The 21,180-nt window shown below is 38.0% G+C and overlaps 1 protein-coding gene across 2 annotated transcripts in view; it reads right to left on the reverse strand.

Annotated features, from left to right (window-relative positions):
• The window catches only part of slc34a1a (solute carrier family 34 member 1a), a 38,381-nt gene extending 23,263 nt beyond the window's left edge, over positions 1 to 15,118 (reverse strand). The window contains exons 1-6 of one of the 2 annotated variants that reach the window (XM_082176998.1): positions 15,001 to 15,033; positions 12,186 to 12,234; positions 9,415 to 9,477; positions 7,031 to 7,174; positions 5,517 to 5,660; positions 265 to 376 (exon numbers count right to left, since the gene is read on the reverse strand). In XM_082176998.1, the coding sequence (XP_082033124.1) occupies positions 265 to 376; positions 5,517 to 5,660; positions 7,031 to 7,174; positions 9,415 to 9,469 (455 nt within the window). In that variant the 5' untranslated portion in view covers positions 9,470 to 9,477; positions 12,186 to 12,234; positions 15,001 to 15,033. Of the gene's footprint in view, positions 1 to 264; positions 377 to 5,516; positions 5,661 to 7,030; positions 7,175 to 9,414; positions 9,478 to 12,185; positions 12,235 to 15,000 lie in introns of both variants that reach the window. The other variant, XM_082176997.1, reaches the window with a different exon arrangement.
• Positions 15,119 to 21,180: the final 6,062 nt, after the last annotated feature.

Below are 21,180 nucleotides of genomic sequence, written 5' to 3' on the forward strand. Positions count from 1 at the left end.
TCAGAGGCAGAAAAACAGATATATTGCATTTTGTTGAAAGCTTTGAAAGATAATTCGTTTTCTTTGCACTGATAAATTATTCACAGTAAGACCTAGAACATGTAGGCCTATTGACAATGTAAATGAGGACCATTATGATTTCATGTTGACTTAGAGAAATCAATTCGGCAAAATTAGGAAGCATTTTGCAAATGAACTTATAAATACTTAACGTGAACAGAGTGGTTTGATTTAATCCTGATGAAAACCGTGATGGTGAAATACCGTTTAAATTCGTTCCTCTCTCCTGCTTGCATCAGGGCGACGATGGTGTTGGTGACAGACGTGCCGATGTTGGAGCCCATAATGATGGGGACCGCAGACTTCACCTCGAGCACTACACACACACACACACACACACACACACACGGACACATTTTTTTTTATGTGGCTGCAACAAAGTCTCTTCTGCTCACCAAGGCTGCATTTATTTGGAAAACAAACAGTTAAAACAGTGAAATATTATTACAAGCTGTTTTCTATGTGAATACGTAAGGGTTAATGCACGACGAGGTGTCCATTGTCAGGTATTAATGGACGACGGCGAGGCGCGCGTCTGACGGTTGCCTCCGCCGAAGTCATTAATACCTGACAATAAACACCTCGAAGGGCATTAACCCGCTTATACCATGGTCACTTGCCAAATAACACATTTTTAAAACATTAGTTTATATTTTAATTAGTTTTACAATCGAAATCTAAAGTTTTTACAAACAATAACTTGGTTTCCCTGGTTACGCCTGACGGTTTATTTAGCAACCGGAGATATTTATAGTCCGCTCAGCTCGTAGAACCCTTCAGTTTACTGCCTGTTGCTATGGTTACTCACAGCTGATAGCCAGCGCATTCATTTATTCATTTCGAACGGTAAACAGTCAGTTTCACCAGAACTCCTTTACTAGGTGCCCTCTATCACTTTATAATGGACACCCTGCAGCCAATCAGAATCGAGTATTCACCCAGACCATGGTATATATGCTGATATTAGCTTTACTTTACTCTATATTCACATAGAAAACAGCTAGTTTTAAATGTTATATTATTTCGATATATAACTGTTTTTATTTCTTTAAATAAATGCAGCCTTGGTGAGACTTTATAAATGCACAACATTATAAATGCACTTCTTTCAGTGGTGTTTGCACCCCGTCACGAAGCATCTCTCCAGTTCTGCGGTTTATGACACTGGATATGACATAATTTCATTTCCATTGTTTCGACTGACTCTTAAATCAGGCTAGCATTAGAGTCAAGTCACATTTCCTTTCAGATACTATCAGTGTGTAGTTTCGCATCAGTAATGACTGTCCCTTTACGCTGATGGTGTGTGTATTCCCTGAAGGCCCACAGAACTTGAACACACTCCCACTCCTGACATCCATTAGCTTCAATTCACTTACTCAGAGAAAAGCCAAGCTTTACTCAAGGTTGTTCTCTTTAAACCATTTCAAAGGATAAAGACACAGGATTGCATTGAGCTCAGAAACCCACATGCCCATGCACAATTTCACATTCTGTATTTTCACACACACACAAACGTGTGTACGTTTTGTACAGAAAACGTCAAACGTTTTGTACAGAAAAAAAAAACGAGCTTACTAGTAAAAATCCTTCTATTTCGCATTTTTCTAAATTAATGCACTTATTTTATTATGAATTATATTATCGGCATAACAATGAGTAAAAGTTGCATTGAAAATTTCAGATGGTGAAAGTCCATTTGTTTGAAATATCATTTTACATCATAATATTTTCCAACCCCCAGATTTTGCATGTGATCTCAGACCCCACTGTACATAATACAACTCTTTATTACATGGCTTGGTTGAATTCTAATGTAGAGTGCGGTCTGTTATTTCTTGATAACACACCGTTGCTAAGGATAACACACCGTTGCCATGAAAAACAGAGCGTTGCTATGGACACAGGATTCTAACCGTAGAGACGGAACGGACTATTATGGAGCTAGAATTGTGTCTTTATTACATGCGAGAAAATAAATGATCTGAGAGAAGAAAAAAAAGTTTGAGAGAAAAAGTTATCACACTGATAGCAAAAAAAGCATTTCATGAGAGAAAAAAGAATATTTGAGAGAAAAAGTTCATACCAATAGCAAAAAATAATATTTGAGAGAAAGTATTTTCTCATAGAACATAAAAAAAAAATGATTTTTTAAAAATTATTTCTGAGAAAAAAAATCTACAAGACGATGCTCACCCGACTGGCCAATAGGAACGTGGCCCCGCCCATGACACAATTTTCACAGCGAAAGCAAAATCCTGACACAAGAGCAAGAAATTGCATCGAGAGCAAAGAAAAGCGTTTTGAGAGAAACACTTTTTTTTTTGTTGAGAAAATGTTTTCACACTGATAGCAAAAAATATATATTTGAGAGTTTTTTTCAAAGTGTTTCGAGAGAGATTTTTTTCTTTTTATATTTATATTTTATAAGATTATAAGATTTATATTTTTTTATGTTCTATGAGAAAATACTTTCCCTCAAAACTTTAAGTCTCAAATATTAGAATTTTTTGCTATTCGTATGAAAACTTTTTCTCTCAAATATTCTTTTTTCTCTCATGAAATGCTTTTTTGCTATCAGTGTGATAACTTTTTCTCTCAAACTTTTTTTTCTTCTCTCAGATCATTTATTTTCTCGCATGTAATAAAGACACAATTCTAGCTCCATAACTATTTTCTTTAGCGGAAGCAATACAATCGTTTTTAAATCAATATTTTGTGTAAAATTATTGATTTATTTTGTAGGTAGCCATGTAATAAGCGGGATAATGTAGACGAGGTGGTTGTTATAGCGAATACAACCCCTTCAGGCGGAGTCAAGCTCCGCTTCGCGTCGGGGTCGTGATCAGCCTGTCGGGGTCGTGATCAGCCTGTCGGGGTCGCGATCAGCCTGTCCGGGTCGCGATCAGCCTGTCGGGGTCGCGATCAGCCTGTCGGGGTCGTGATCAGCCTGTCGGGGTCGTGATCAGCCTGTCCGGGTCGCGCAGCCTGTCCGGGTCGCGATCAGCCTGTCGGGGTCGCGATCAGCCTGTCGGGGTCGCGATCAGCCTGTCGGGGTCGCGATCAGCCTATCGGGGTCGTGATCAGCCTGTCGGGGTCGCGATCAGCCTGTCGGGGTCGCAATCAGCCTGTCGGGGTCGCGATCAGCCTATCGGGGTCGTGATCAGCCTGTCGGGGTCGCGATCAGCCTGTCGGGGTCGCGATCAGCCTGTCGGGGTCGCGATCAGCCTGTCGGGGTCGTGATCAGCCTATCGGGGTCGTGATCAGCCTGTCGGGGTCGTGATCAGCCTGTCGGGGTCGTGATCAGCCTATCGGGGTCGTGATCAGCCTGTCGGGGTCGCGATCAGCCTGTCGGGGTCGCGATCAGCCTGTCGGGGTCGCGATCAGCCTATCGGGGTCGTGATCAGCCTATCGGGGTCGTGATCAGCCTATCGGGGTCGTGATCAGCCTATCGGGGTCGTGATCAGCCTATCGGGGTCGTGATCAGCCTATCGGGGTCGTGATCAGCCTGTCGGGGTCGTGATCAGCCTGTCGGGGTCGTGATCAGCCTGTCGGGGTCGTGATCAGCCTATCGGGGTCGTGATCAGCCTGTCGGGGTCGCGATCAGCCTGTCGGGGTCGTGATCAGCCTGTCGGGGTCGTGATCAGCCTATCGGGGTCGTGATCAGCCTATAGGGGTCGTGTTCGCTATAACAACCGCCTCGCTCTACATTATCCCTTACTTTATTATTGAGTTAAACATAAGCTCATTAACCCAAACAAAACTTCCTAATTAAAGCTCTGCATCTGTTGTGATTTGGGATCGAGCTCTGATAGTCACACTTCACAAGATCCTCAGGCTTTCAGGCCACCACGGCATTCGCTCCAGCGAATCAGCTCATCCGAGAGAGATAACTCTTCATTAAAGCAGGAAAACCATGAAACAACTTCTAGAGATGAGGCTTTCTGCAAATAAAGTGGAATAAGAAGTAGCCTACCGAGTTTACCGAGTCATAATAGTTGGTGACACTTTATTTGACAGTGTCCTTGTTACATGTTACATGTACTTACCATAGTAATAACAGTAAATTATGCATAATTGTATGCAACTAACCCTCAACCAAACCCTAATCCTACCCTAACCCTATAGTAAGTACATGTAGATGCTTAATATTACTCAGTACTTAAATATATAATTACACTGTAACAATGACACCTTAAAATAAAGTGTAACCCAATAGCTTTACAAATGATCGCTGCAGAATAAAGATATTTTTGTTAAAAGGAACTTTGTATGTCATAAAGTTCTAGATCAGATCAAAAGTTGGCACAATTGGTGGTGGTTGAGGAGATTCCCACTTCCATATGTAAAGCGCTTTGAGTATACCTCGAAAAGCACTTTATACATGTAACGAATTATTATTATTATTATAAAATAAAGTTTGCATTAAAAGCATGTCGCACAAGTGTGTCCGTCTGCAGGAGTACAGAAAGGCCTCTGATGGGTTTATGTTCAATGATATGAGATAAAAACAACCAATATATTGACTTCTAAAGTTTATTCACTGTTTTTGTCTTTGAATGATCTTCATTTATGTTTCTCAATACAAATAAAATGCATATGTGTGTGAATATGGAGCTCCGCACATGACGTGGGATATAATATGTATCGCGGCCACAAATTAACAACTCGTTCGCTAGTTTTAAGAAAAATGTGTGCACAATATAATAATTTGTTCCATTGTTTTAGTTAAAAATTAGGAATTAGTTCAACATGGCCACAATTTACTGAAATGAGAGAATTAATTCATTGCCCAATATATGTGAAATATGTATATGTGACAAAATGTATGTATGTATAGAAATTAATAAATGTAAATAAAGAAATAAATATTTAAATTAATTGTCATTTCATGTACACTGGGATTTTTTTAATGTTTCTGAAAGAAGTATCTTCTGCCCACCAAGGCTGCATTTATTTGATGAAAAATACAGTAATACAGTAATGTGAAATATTATTATGATTTAAAATGGCTGTTTTCTATGTGAATATATTGTAAAGTCTAATTTATTCCTGTGATTGAAACTGAATTTCCATCTTCAGTGTCACATGATCCTTCAGAAATCATTCTAATATGATGATTTGATGCTCAAGAAACATTTATGATTATTATCAATGTTGAAGACAGTTGTGCTGATTCATATTTTTGTGGAAACCGTGATGTACTTTTTTCTTCCGGATTCTTTGATGAATAGAAAGCTCAAAAGAACAGAATTAATAAAAATAAAAAAATAGAATATTTTGTAACATTATAAATGTCTTTAAAAAGTATTTAAAGAAATATATTTACCATCCCCAAAATTCTGAACGGTAGTTCCTTAATTACGTATATTTGAATCATTTGACAACCCTAATAAGAGGATATGAACCTGAGGTTATGAGTTTAGCCTGTGCTAAAAATGAGTTGTGTTTCTTACATCCGGACGAGACCAAGCTGACCACAATAGATGTGGAAGTACTCGAGCTCTGGACCAGAACCGTGACCAGGATCCCCACCATCAGTCCGGCTACAGGGTTGGACAGGATGGCATTATCCTTGAAAATGTCTCCAGCCACTTTGCCTGAAAAAATAAATAAAGAGCGAAATATTTGATTGATTTTAGTGAACTAGTTTTGATGTGATAATCTTAAAGGGACAGGTCACCCGAAAAAACAAACATGCTGTCATCATTTACTTACCCTTAACGAGTTTGTTGACCCAAAAATGAAGATTCTGTCAGTAATTACTCTCTCTCATGTTGTTCAACACCGTAAGACTTTCGTTCATCTTCGTAACCCAAGTTAAGATATTTCTGATTAAATCTGAGAGCTGTCTCACTCCTCCATAGGCTTCTAGGTAATCGAGATCTGCCATCCCAGAAAAGTTAGTAAAGACATCGTTAAAATAGAACGGAGGCTCACTATTGGCCAGCATCACACACATCACATGACCAGCATCGGCCAATAGTGAGCCTCCGTTCTGACGTACAACCCAGAAGCGCTTCGCTGTTACACTACGTGAACTCACTCAGAGAAACACAGAAGAAAATGAAGAGTTGAATAAAGTCGTTATTTTTGGGTTTGTTTTGCCCACAAAAAGTATTCTCGTCGCTTGATAAACTTAAGGTTGAGCCACTTGGACTATTTTAACGATGTCTTTACTAACTTTTCTGGGATGGCAGATCTCGATTACCTAGAAGCCTATGGAGGAATGAGACAGCTCTCAGATTTAATCAGAAATATCTTAACTTGGGTTACGAAGATGAACGAAAGTCTTACGGTGTTGAACAACATGAGAGAGAGTGATTACTGACAGAATCTTCAATTTGGGGTGAACTAACCCTTTAAGTCATTGCAAACTAAACGTTTCTGATTAGGGACAGGCACTGCTGATTAGTTAGATTTATTTTTTTCCATATGTCCACTTTTATTTAGGCCTAATAGGAAAGACAAAGATGAATGTTCTCCGGGAACATCTTTTGTGCTTCAAGTAATCAGGTTTAGGATTGACAAAAGAGCAAGTGATGACAGTTTGTATTTTGGGGGTGAACTAACCCTTTAACAGCAACTTATGGCTTGTTTTTGTGCAGATGACATGCACCACAGCGCTGACTGCTCGAGTTAATCATGCAAAGCCATTTCTTCATTGTCATTAACGTGTTTAGAATTGATTAACTAAATCTTAATGTCTAACCAATGATCACAACCTTGAGAGAGCCATATTTCACACATATACAGCAGTTTAAAGAGAAGCAGGTAACTTGTATTATGAAGAATTGCATGAAAACAAATGACATTTGACCCAAAAATAGTAAAGAAAAGAAAAGGCACATGGGGATTTGTCTGGGAAATGTGCTGAAGAATACAAAAACAGCTGAAAGGTAAAAGTAAGTAAAACCCCAATGTGCAAGAAGAGATGTGGTTAACAGATGCAAAAAGGATGAATAATTACCTCCAGCCAGCTGAAAAGCAGAGCTTAGGACGTCCAGAGAACAAACAAACCCATAGAGGAGTAGCAGGAGCAGAGGAACCCTCAGTAAACCGATGAACGGTGAAGACCTTCCTCCAGGTCTGTCCTCGCTCGTCTTTATGGGCACTGTCAGAGGAGAGAAAACCAGTGGACAAAATATATGATCCGCTACATGACGGTCCTGTCTCGTGTGCCATGTGAGCTATAGTTTATTGACATTGTTACTTTATAAAAATAAGCATAAACCAAAAGCCTGAAAGTCCTAAAAGTTGAACATTCATTGAGAATGTTTGACTTAGGGGATGTTTAAACGACACTGTTTTCAACTAAAAACGTAAAACTTTCGTATTTTGGCCGTTCATTTACACGACAATTGAATTTGGGTGCCTAAAAACACAAACTTTTGAAAACGGGCGTCAAAGGTTTCTATTTACAATGTGTTTTTGCAGTGTTGAGCTTTGTAGCCAATCACAGACATCTCTGTTGAGCAAGTGAAATCCTTTCATTATAGACAAACTCACAAATAATTTTATTATAACCAACAAACGCGCGAATCCTTTCATTATAACCAACAAACGCGCGAATCCTTTCATTATAACCAACAAACTCACGAATCCTTTCATTATAACCAACAAACTCACGAATTCTTTCATTATAACCAACAAACGCGCGAATCCTTTCATTATAGACAAACTCGCGAATCCTTTCATTATAACCAACAAACTCGCGAATACTTTCATTATAACCAACAAACTCGCGAATACTTTCATTATAACCAACAAACGCGCGAATCCTTTCATTATAACCAACAAACTCACGAATCCTTTCATTATAACCAACAAACTCGCGAATACTTTCATTATAACCAACAAACGCGCGAATCCTTTCATTATAGACAAACTCGCGAATACTTTCATTATAACCAACAAACTCGCGAATACTTTCATTATAACCAACAAACTCGCGAATACTTTCATTATAACCAACAAACGCGCGAATCCTTTCATTATAACCAACAAACTCGCGAATACTTTCATTATAACCAACAAACGCGCGAATCCTTTCATTATAACCAACAAACTCACGAATCCTTTCATTATAACCAACAAACTCGCGAATACTTTCATTATAACGAACAAACTCGCGAATCCTTTCATTATAACCAACAAACTCGCGAATCCTTTCATTATAACCAACAAACTCGCGAATCCTTTCATTATAACCAACAAACTCACGAATTCTTTCATTATAACCAACAAACTCACGAATCCTTTCCGCGTACAGACGACACCATTGTCAAAACGATCCCCATTCGGATCCGTGAAAACGACTAACAACGCTGTATTCTGCTGCCAGGCCACTTTTGTTGTTTTCACAGATCCGAATGGGGATCATTTTGACAATGGTGTCGTCTGTACACGGAAAACTCAAAGGAAAAACTTCTCCGTTTTAAGCATATCGTTGTCGTGTACACACACCCTTAGGGTGCTTTCACACTTGGTTCGATTATCTGGTCTGAAACCGAATTCGATTGTTCCCCCTGCTGGATTGTGTTCACATTACATTATTTGGGTCTGAACTGCATCATCAAAGCATCATATAATTACCCATGTTGCTTGATAATGATGACGCAGGAAAAAGTGGCAAAATTCACAGAGCTTCTGTTTTTTGAAGTGTCAGCACATAACGGCACTTTTGCATTTGATGCAAAAGTACTGCAAACGTTCTAATGAACGCGGGAGTCCATTTGTGCTGAACGCGAGCAGAAATTATATATACATCATCTCTGCTTGCAGTGCATCAATCACTCTTGTCAGGAGAGTGAGTGAGAACACACACACAAACACACATATTTATTGAATTATGAGTCATCAATAGTGGTTCACTTTCATGATTTAGTACGATTGCATCAGGTCAGCTGGTTTTGTGCTGGCTTTTCTGGGGTCGTGACCCCCAACTAGGTCAGGAAGAAGATGTTTTGATTTTCAGCATCATTACTCCAGTCTTCAGTGTCACATGATCCTTCAGAAATCATTCTAATATGCGGATTTGCTGCTCAAGAAACATTTTTATTATTATTATCAACGCTGAAAACAGTTGTTTTCATACATACATACATACAGTGGATATAAAAAGTCGACACACCCCTGTTAAAACAGCTGGTTTTTGTGATGTAAAAATGAAACGAGGGAACAAAGACAGAACTTTTGTACTATCAATGCCACTGAAAACTAAAGTGGCATATTTCAGGGGGAAATTGAAATAACTAACTGCAAAAGTGTGCACCCCCCTGAACTAATACTTATTTGAAGCACCCTTTGATTTATATACTGTATATATAAACTTAAATGTTTCTGACGTCTTACCATTGAAGCTGATAGTTTGCTCTGTCGTGGTGATTCTGATTGGTCGTGATGACATGGTGCCGTCTGTGAAGAGATCAAAAGAGATTTCATGATCATTGTGCATTGAGAAGGAATTCAGGTTTTTGTTTTTTCATTTAAATGAACAGTTACTGCAAATATGATTTTCATATTTAAATTCATATGCAAATAAGGCTCTTCTAAGGCAGGGTTTTCCTGCATTGAAAATATTTTGGCGGCCTCCAAAATGAATCTTTGTACTGTCGAAGCTTTATTCTTCTACCATTTACCGTTCTGCAGTACCCAGACGTTCTGAGAGCCGGTTGCTTTAAAAACGCTCAGTGAAGAGTGTCAAAGGTTTCTATTTACAATGTGTTTTTGCAGCGTTGAGCTTTGTAGCCAATCACAGACATATCTGTTGACCATGTGAAATCCTTTCATTATAACCAACAAACTTGCGAATGCTTTCATTATAGCCAACAAACTCGCGAATCCTTTCATTATAGCCAAATAACTCGTTAATCCTTTCATTATAGCCAAATAACTTGATAATCCTTTCATTATAGCCAACAAACTCGCAAATCTTTTCATTATAACCAACAAACTCGCGAATTCTTTCATTATAGCCAAAAAACTCACGAATCCTTTTATTTTAACCAACAAACTCGTGAATCCTTTCATCATAGCCAACAAACTCGTGAATTCTTTCATTATAGCCAAAAAACTTGCAAACCCTTTTATTATAACCAACAAACTCGTGAATTCTTTCATTATAACCAACAAACTTGCAAATCCTTTCACTACAGTTACAGTGTAATTATATATATTAAGTACTGAGTAATATTAAGCAAGTACTTACTATAGGGTTAGGGTTTGGTTGAGGGTTAGTTGCATGTAATTATGCTAAATTTACTGTTATTACTATGGTAAGTACATGTAACATATGTAAAAAGGACACTGTAAAATAAAGTGTTACCAAGTTTTTTTCCTCTGATTCCTTGGCTCAAGGCAAATCGATTGCATCCTTTGTCATTTTCCATCATGAAGTTTTTTTCATGAAGAATTTTCTGAAAAACCTACTTTTTCGAACTCCTCTTAGACCAATGCTCCAATTTTCAAGAAAATTGAACCACCAAGATCATCTTCAGACTTTACTGACAAAAAAACAAGGAATTCGTCAATTCGTCAAACCATTCTCGTTTAATGTGAGAACAAATCCTACGAACAACACGCCAAAATGGACATGAGGCTATTTCTCCACAACGCTTTCGCGTATTCTGACCAAATTTGGTGTGTGTTATGACAACCATGACCTGAGGGTCCCTGCACAGTTTCGGCACAATGCAACCTAGTGGTCACGAAATATACAGTTTGATGGAAAATCTCACCCAAAAGACCCCAACAATGACCATATCAGATCAATTTGGTGTCAGTTCCACCTATTGGTCAGAAGTAATAAGCAATAATGTCACATTACAAGTGATAGTATTAATGAACTTTCGACCATTTAGCTTAAAACCATCATCAAATATCTTTTTGCAGCTGGTCTGATGCTCTCTGCCTTGATTTTTAGCTACTCGTGTTGCTTGGCCTCTTAATTGCGGCTTGCAGATATACATTTCCACACTTTTGTCAGTACTGTGCTCACAGTTCACATGGGTAGGGTACTTTGTGTACAACTGAGTGTGTGGACGACCGTGTTCGTCTCTCACCGCTGAAGACCATTTTGACCCAGGAAAAACATACAGGTATGGAACAACACCACCCAAAATAAACATTTTCATTAAGTATTTGTTCAAACAACATCAAAATGAATGACCTACTGTCATTTCAGATCCATTACTGTCTACTTAATCCATTATTGTCTACTAAAGTTATTTCTCATTCCTGACGATTTTTCAAATAAGTGAATGCTTGTCATGACTGTGAAGATGACAACACATTTGTGGTCCCTCACGGCCCCCGAGGCCCCTGATTTCCCAGCTGAATGCCTCCAGAGCCATCAGGTTTGTTTCAGAGGTGTTTAATAACAGGTAAATGTGCTTTTTATGTCAGGGTTACTGTTGAACACACAGTCTTTCTGCAAAGTGCTCACATGGGACGACATACTAATGCATTTCTGAAAGCAGGAGCTTTTGAATGTCAGAGCAATTAAAGTGAATGATAGATAATGTTCTTGTTCAGCGGCTGCTGGAACGCAATATTGTCACAGGTGCCACTTTCTCTGTCCTTGGCTCTTTGAAGAGGAACATATAATCTGGGGTTTAGTTTAGGTGGTATTCAAAATTTGATATGCTCAAATTCCAAAGTTGTATGTTCAAAGTTTAGGGTCGGTAAATGTTTTTGAAATAAGTCACTTCTGTTCAATTAGCCTAAGAGTCAGTGAATTAAATTACATGATCCGAAAGTGTCCATTCACTCTTTTAGAAAAATGGTACAAAAGCTGTCACTGGGGTGGTACTCTTTCAAAAGGTACTAATATGTACCTATATGATACATATATGCCCTGTTTAAGGGTAAATTTGGTTCAAAGGTGTAAGTTTTGCAAGGGTACCGCCCCAGTGACAGCTTTTGTGCTGTTTTTCTAAGAGTGTTTGATTGACATGTGCCAACAAAGCAGTGTTAGACCAGTAAAAATATCCATTTAATTCCAATTTTTCTATTTATAAACAAATGAATTCATAAAATGCACAAATGACTCCAGTTCCTTAATCACTTCACATGCAATTATCTTACTTAATGATCATACTTTATAGACAAGAAAACTAATTTACTGTTATTAATCTGCACAGTCAAGATGGTGGTCTCGATTTTGCCATGTCACTGAAATAAAATGATTTGTTGAATTTAATCTTTTTTTTATCGTAAGTGGTTGGACAATTGAATTTAGCTACATTTAAACAAATTAATTAAGTTGAACTAAAATTGATTAAGTTCAACTTAATGCATTTGTTTAAATGTAGCTAAAATCAATTGTGTGCAACCACTTACGATAAAAACATTTATTAAATTCAACGAATAATTTTTTTGGCCGGTGACTTAATAAAATTGATAAAATAAAACAGTTTTTTGCAAAAAGAGCCAGTTATGACTCCAACATTCACAATTCTCTATTCAGACAAATAACAGTAGTTTTCAGGTAGAGACATTGAATAAAGTAATCAAATGTAAAATAACACTGAATAGTCTTCATTGTATAAATTAAATATACATGTAGATTAATCCTTTAAGTTTCAAAAGTTATTCAGTCAAGAGCAGCGAGTGATTTTTTTGTTTGATTAACATTAGAAACACAGACAGCAGGAATATTAGGCTACTGTCACTTTAAGAGCGAATGCACAGATCTAATATACTGATACTATACACATGTTGTCTTTCTCCACTGTTTACATTTACATTACATTTAGTCATTTCGCGGATGCTTTTGTCCAAAGTGACTTACAAATTTGGACTAAAGCAAGCGAGTCATCGTGAAGAGGCAAAAACAACGCAAGAAGTGCTCAAAATACAAAGTTCAAGCATTGCTCAGAGTAGCAGAAGCCAGATAAGGGAGGATTAAAGGAAAAGGAAATACATTTTTTTATAAAAAAAAAAAAAAATTTTATGAGGTTAAGTGCTCACGGAAAAGATGAGTTTTCAGCTGTCTTTCGAGTGTTGTCAGGGACGAGCCGTCGCTGTGTTTGAGTGAATGTTTACATTCACTCAAGTCATAATCACCTGTGTTTACTGAGATACTTGCTGAGACAGTAATTAAAAAATAATTTTGTGTGAATATGTCAGTTCAAGCGCAAGAAGACACGAAACAGAACTCATTCAGTGTTTGCGTGCTGTCTGAGACGCGTCTTTCTGGCCGCACTTTAAATGTATCCAACTAAACACACTAAAGGCTGGTTCACACGGGACGATTTTAAAATTGTCGGCCGATTTTCCAAACCTGAGAGACCCCACACACGGGGATAAAAAAAATCACGGGTCTAACAGTTTTGGTTGTACAGTGTGTGGTGCGCAGCCACACGGCAAAATCAACACATCACACACGAACCGATTTGACTCCCGAGCATTCCCAGATCAGACGGGAAATCGCGCAAAATACCTCGAGATCAAACGTGACTTCAGAGTAAACAATCATGGCGGACGAAGAGGATGCAGTGGCAATAGTTTGTAGTTTGTTTTTAACCGAAAAAAAACGTTATCAAAAGAAAAGGCGATGATCTCTGACGTCCACCGGACTTTCTGGTGCGCCATACCGCCGGCTGTTTTGATTATATTTCCCGGTGTTTCCTCGCCGCCTCGTCACCTCGCTTTCTGATTGGCTACACTCCACAGTCCACAGGCTGCGTGCTCGGGGGACACCACACACGAGAAGAAATCGGGCCAAATAAATCCAACATGTTGGATATCCCCGATTTGAGATCGGAGCGGTCCCGACGTCCTTCCGAGCAGACGAGAGCAGCCTTAACACACCACACACGGCAGGAATATCTGATCAGATTATTTTACGATAATCGGAGCATCCTTAAGATTGTCGGAAGGGGTGAATCGGGGCTAAAATCGGCCTAATTATCCTGCCGTGTGAACCAGGCTTAAAGTAACGAATGGAGGTCTCTTTTTGCATCTTCTTGCGCTTGAATATGTTTTTTTTTCCTGAAATGTTTTAGTTGAATGTTTTTAAAATGTCACTTCTTGTTTCAAAATGTTCAGAAAACATTCAAAAGTAACATCCCTATAATGTTTGAAGAAAGATAACATAGAATGTTTCCTTAACATTTGAATAACCAAGAAAAAAAGAAGATTTTTTTTTTTTTAAACTGGACATTTTGAACTTTCAGAAATAATGTTTTCATAACCTAATGGGAACATTAGGAAACCGTTCTAGGAACACATTTTGGTTAGCTGGGATACGCTTTCAGCAAATACATCAGAGATGGCTCTTCATCCTGAACGAGTCCTGCATTAGGAGCCTGTTCACACACACACACACACACACACACACACACACACACACACACTCACACTGACCTGCTTTGGTATAAAATGAGCTGCACATGGCATTAAAATCTCACCCTTATCAGCACAAGAGCACAGCAAGTGACTAAATGGCAAGGCGGCTTGTGCAATGTCATTTTGAGCACTGGACCGGGCTCTCCATTGTGTCCCTGAGAGCCAAATATGGTTTTATTGAATTCCATCCTGCCACAACACTGCACGAACTCAATCAGGAATACGTGCACAGAACAACAAGTGTCCTGAAAGCACTACGGCCACAAAGGAGGATCTAAACAGATTTGTGGGCTTCCTTTAAAAGAAATGCCACGACTGCTTTCTAATGCAATGACATCATGATTTTGCGGCCATGCATTGGGGAAAAAAATGGTGTAGGATTTAATTTAAAACAATTTTCACTTTTCATGAAATTGGTATTAAATTTGTCAGATAATTACAAAAATGCCACGTAACCCATTGAATTAAACATGAAATACTGAAGTAGAAAACACACTCCAAACATTGTTCAATATGAGGTTAATATATACAAAAAGCAAGTCATTATTCACTATCGACAGATTGACCTGAGATATTAAATCTTTATACCTTTCAGGGATCTGGATTTGATTCCACCGCGGGTGATGAGCCTCTTGGACTGACAGTTCACATTGTAAAGGAGGTTTATATGGGAAACCCTGACACAAGGCATCGATAATGACCTTCTCTGACTAATTAACTCGTGGATCATCAGAGTTCGGTCAGATCATTTACAGTCAGACGAGCGAAGGCCCAAATGCTGGATCAGTCACGCATAAACCGGCCCGTGACACAACCCCTGAAACATTCATATCAAAGTCGAAGATCTACAGAGTCTATTAGAAAATGACTTTTCCCTGTTTAAAATACATATTTGCTCACACAATGGTGTCTCTTTACTGGAAAATCATGACATCTTGTGGTGAGAACATACAAATGTCCAATTTCTTGTTTGTTCAATCAAGTTTCTAAGGTCATTTCACACTGCAAATGTCATTCATTTCTAAATGTTATATTTGATTATGTGTGAATAAGGAGTGTGTGTGTGTGTGTGTGTGTGTGTGTGTGTGTGTGTGTGTGTGTGTGTGTGTGTGTGTGTGTGTGTGTGTGTGTGTGTGTGTGTGTGTGTGTGTGTGTGTGTGTGTGTGTGTGTGTGTGTGTGTGTGTGTGTGTGTGTGTGTGTGTGTGACACTCCAGTGTTATTTTAGTATAACTCAGTGTTATTCGAGGATGACTGAGATACTTTAAAACATTTCTATTAATACTTTGAATTGGTTTTTATTTTCGTTTTTTCATTTTTCATTTCAATTCCAGTTATCTTTGGTGTGTTTTGTCATTTTTATAAGCTTTTGTTTAAAAAAAAAAAACACATCTATCATTCTATTTTACATTTAGTTATTTTAGTATTTTTTTTATAGTATATATTTTAGATATATTGATCTCTCCTGCCACTGAAGCTAGATCTGTGTCTGTCAAGAAGAGAAGCTTAAATGAGAACACTAGTGTACTATTTATGAAGGCTATATCTTTAACACCAAGCATATCTGCAGACTCTGTTGATTTTCTCCTTGATTCTTTTAACTCAAAAGTTAAAAATATAATTGATGATATTGCTCCTGTTAAAGTCAGGAAGAAGAGTGGCAGACAAAAAGCACCTTGGAGAAACTCAACAGCAGTGCAACATATGAAAAGACAATGCAGAAAAGCAGAGCGCATGTGGCGGAAGACAAAACTTGTAGTCCATTATAACATCTACAAAGACAGCCTGCATGCTTTCAATATGGAACTAGGCAAAGCTAGACAGACTTTCTTCTCAAATATTATAAACAGCAATTTAAACAACACACGCACTCTTTTTGCTACTGTAGAGAGACTGACAAACCCCCCAAGCCAGATTCCCAGTGAAATGCTCTCAGACAGCAAGTGCAGTGAGTTTGCTTCTTTCTTCTCTGAGAAAATCAATAATATCAGAAAGGTGATCAGCACATCCTTGAGTTGCACTGAGGTCAGACAGATCAGACCACCTGAGAAAGTAGCTACTATGTCTGACTTCAAAGAAATTGATGGCAAAATTTTGGAAGAAACCGTACAACACCTTAAAACATCAACATGCGCTCTTGACACACTTCCCACATCTTTTTTCAAAAGTGTGCTAAACAGTTTAGAAGCAGATCTTCTAGAAGTGGTAAATGCCTCACTTCTCTCTGGGAGTTTTCCAAACTCCCTTAAAACTGCAGTTGTCAAGCCCCTCCTGAAAAAGAGCAATCTGGATAAGACCATATTAAGCAACTATAGACCGATCTCAAATCTTCCTTTCATAGGCAAGATCATAGAAAAAGTTGTCTTCAATCAGCTGAACAAATTCTTAAGCTCGAATGGATACTTTGACAATTTTCAATCTGGTTTCCGACCGCACCACAGCACAGAGACAGCGCTCATAAAGATAATAAACGATATTCGCTTAAATACTGATTCAGGCAAATTATCAGTGCTGGTACTACTCGACCTCAGTGCTGCATTTGACACTGTCGATCATAACATACTTCTTGACAGGCTGGAAAACTGGGTGGGGCTTTCTGGGATAGTCCTAAAATGGTTCAGGTCATACTTAGATGGGAGAGGTTATTATGTTAGTATAGGAGACCATAAGTCTGAGTGGACATCCATGACATGCGGAGTCCCTCAAGGCTCAATTCTTGCACCACTCCTGTTCAACCTGTATATGCTCCCAATGAGCCAAATAATGAGAAATAACCAAATTGCTTACCACAGCTATGCAGACGACACACAGCTGTACTTAGCCCTATCGCCTAACGATTACAGCCCCATTGACTCCCTGTGCCAATGCATTGACGAAGTCAACAGTTGGATGTGTCAAAACTTTCTTCAATTAAGCAAAGACAAAACTGAAGTTATTGTGTTTGGAAACAAAGATGAAGTTCTCAAAGTGAACACATACCTTCACTCTAGGGGTCAAACAACTAAACATCAAGTCAGGAATCTTGGTGTGACACTAGAGTCAGACCTTAGTTTCAGTAGTCATGTCAAAGCAATAACTAAATCAGCATACTATCATCTGAAAAATATTGCAAGAATTAGATGCTTTGTTTCCAGACAAGACTTAGAGAAACTTGTGCATGCTTTCATCACCAGCAGGGTGGATTATTGTAATGGACTCCTCACTGGCCTTCCCAAAAAGACCATAAGACAGTTGCAGCTCATACAGAACGCTGCCGCCAGGATTCTGAGCAGAACCAGAAAATATGAACATATCACACCAGTCCTCAGGTCTTTACACTGGCTCCCAGTTAGATTTAGGATTGATTTTAAAGTATTATTACTGGTATATAAATCATTCAATGGCCTAGGACCTCACATTGCAGATATGCTCACTGAATATAAACCCAACAGATCACTCAGATCATTAGGATCATATCAGCTAGAAATACCAAGGGTTCACTCTAAGCATGGTGAGTCTGCTTTTAGCTATTATGCCAGCCGCAGCTGGAACCAGCTTCCAGAAGAGATCAGATGTGCTCCTACTGTAGTCACATTCAAATCCAGACTCAAAACACTTCTGTTTAGCTGTGCATTTACTGAATGAGCACTGTGCCACTGTTCGTCCGACTGTTTGTACTGTACTGTATTTTATTCTATTTTTCTAAACTGTTTTAATTATTCTTATTTCTTTTAATTATTTTAATTTCTCCTATGTCAGCAGGGCATTTAGCCCGAAACTGTAAATGCCCACTCAGAAGGTGATAATGTGAAAGTGACGTGTATTAATGTGGGTCTGAAAGTAGAACAGTATTTAAATGTCGATATTAAAGTTTTCGTCTGAGAAAGAATGTGAACGCAGTGCTAAAGTGCTAAAGAAAGTAAAAAGAACGTGTGAGTAAATGAGGGAGAAAAGAAAGTTAAAGGAAAGTTGATAGATGGAAGTCGTAAGAAGATTGAAGGTTAAAAGAAAGTTGAAAGATTTAAGTCTTAAGGGATTCCTTTGAAGGAAAGATTTATAATAATATTCTTTTTTTTTAAGTACTGTATTTTATTTTATTTTTCTAAACTGTTTTAATTATTCTTATTTCTTTTCATTATTTTAATTTCTTCTATGTAAAGCACTTTGAATTGCCATTGTGTATGAAATGTGCTATATAAATAAACTTGCCTTGCCTTGCCTTGCCTTGCCTTGCCTTGCCTTGCCTAGTACGTCAAGTTAAACTATGAAAAATGTTTCCTTGGAAACTAGCTGAAATAAAATAGCTAAGTGTAAGTTTTTTAGTTAATGTTTATTTTATTTCAAGCAGCAAATTTTTTAAATGTTTGTTTTAGTTTCAGTGGACTATAATAACCATATTAGTTTTTGTTAATATTTTTAAAGAGATTATTTTTATATTTTCTGTTTTTCATTTTAATTGTATTATTTTTAAAAGATAATTTAGTAATTTTGTTGTGTTTTTTGTCATTAATATTTGAATTTTTATTTCAGTTTTACTTATTTTACTACATGAAGTTAAGCTAAAAGAAAATGAGAAACGTTGTCTTGGCAACTACATTGTTTAAGTTTAGTTTCTATTTTTAAAAATTGTAATTAAAGTTTATTTTTATGCTCTCTTTCCGTTAGAGACATTTGAATGTGAGATTCTGGAAACGAGATCAAATATTGTGGACCCGTCAGGTCGGGGAATAAAGCGGGTGAACACAGAGTGTATTTTAAGCGGTTGCTGAATAGAACTTGTGGGAGCGGGATAAAAAAAAAAAAAAAAACAGTCCCGCACAGACCTCCTTAAACCTTAGGTGTGTATGTGTGTGTCCCGAATAAATAATAATTAAAGGAATAAACTTCAAAAGGCGGACTGTAAGCGAATGAGGCATGATTGCTATTCACACCTTTATTAAAATGGCTGTAATCTGTTTTTAATTAGTTCTATTTAAAGGTATAGCGGAGGATCTTTCCAAATTTTAGATAAGACCCGCCCTCTCCACTTTTTGAAAAGTTTGATTGATTCACCAGAATGATTGACAATTAGGAGGACCAATAGTTTAGACTACCCACCAGGAAGTAAAACATCCTCCGCTATACCTTTAAATAGAGTATTTAATTTGTATCCATAGGCCTACTCCGTGTAGCTGGACCGCCATCTACTGGCTAAAAAAATATTGGCCCGCGGCCAAAGTTACTTGCCGACCCCTGCTCTAAAGGGACATAAGATTGGAGGGGAAGTGAAATCTGTACAATACTGTAATTCAGGAAATCTGTAACTCTTGTCAGTTATGTGCGGTTTTGATCAGATTAATTATTGTCGAGGCCTGCAGTGTCAGCAGTCAAACAGCATGATGAACCCGTTCACCTCTGAAAAACATTTAATCTGAGAGCAATCATTTTTTTTTAAAAATCCTAAAAAGGATTGCAATACAAAAACCGATCAGTGAAATTTATTAAATTAGTTCATTTCACTCAAAAATTCTTGAAAGTACATTAATAGAAAAAAGGGCTATGTTCAGTTACTCCCAGCATGCTTTGCTTCAGACTGTATGTAAGGAATAGTAATTGACATGTCGTTGAATTATTAGAAAATAATGCAAAACCGAGTTGGTAATGTTACACCTCAGGTGTGCATTATTTTCTAATAATTCAACGGCCTGGAGTCAAGTCAGTCATTCTGCTTAGACTATACCAGATACCACACCTCAAGACATTCAGATGTTGTTTTAAGACATTTGTCAGGTTTCTGTCCTTAAATCGCTTGTGTGTGACTAATTTCTTACGCATCTCATCCCACAGCTCAGTTTCTAATTCCAAAACATAATTTTAGAGCTAGTAATGGAGGCTTGAGCCATTTATAGCAGACTAATGCAGAGAGAGAGAGAGAGAGAGAGAGAGAGAGAGAGAGAGAGAGAGATTAAGCATGAATTACGTGTTTCTCAGCAGTGTTCAGCAGAAGCGCCTCTACTGATAGTGTAACTGTAAGTTTATCTGCTTCAAGAACATCGCTGTTATTTTCTCGCTAATGAGAAACGTCATGAAGCTTTCAAGTTGCTAAAGTATTTCACTGATAAAATCACCAGAGCGGCACTGACAACATGTTTCTGTGTGAGTGTGTATCCGTACTGTGTGTGTGTGAGCGGGAGAGAGAGAGTATGTGCTTTCCATACATATTAAAATGTAATTTTGAAATATATTGTCGTTTTTATCCTATTGTTTACTATATTTATGTGCTTGGTCAGTGTGGTTGTGAGTTTTGGTTCTTCTGCTGTTGTCGGCTGTAAAGACCTTTGAAATAACAAATCATTTGGCGGAGTGATACGGAACTGTAATGTGGTCAAAACCTGCTGGAACTACTTTCCGAGAGTTTCCCTGAAAATAACTGCACACCGTTCATCAACCAATCAGATTCAAGCATTCAGCAGCCCCGCAGTATAAAAGGAGAATAAATGTTGAAATGAAGTGTTATTTTTGTGTGTTTTTCTTAATATAGGAAGAGATCATCACCATTTATTTCCGTCAAAGTCAGGCTGCGATGTCAAATGTATTCCCAGGAATGAGTGATGCGCTTTTCTGCTTTTAAAGTTTTATAAAACAAGTAAGATATGGCTTGAATGGTTTAAAAGCATTAGCAAGAATAAAAGCGTATCATATAATGTAACGCCATGCAGCCAAAGGATGACAGAAAAAAACGGATGCTGCGTTTGCGTTAAATATTTACTTACCACTGAGACTTTTCCCATTTCTACCAGTAACGCTTATTC

The sequence above is a fragment of the Leuciscus leuciscus genome (assembly GCF_965113295.1).
Source record: "Leuciscus leuciscus genome assembly, chromosome: 8".
Classification (NCBI taxonomy): Eukaryota; Metazoa; Chordata; class Actinopteri; order Cypriniformes; family Leuciscidae; genus Leuciscus; species Leuciscus leuciscus.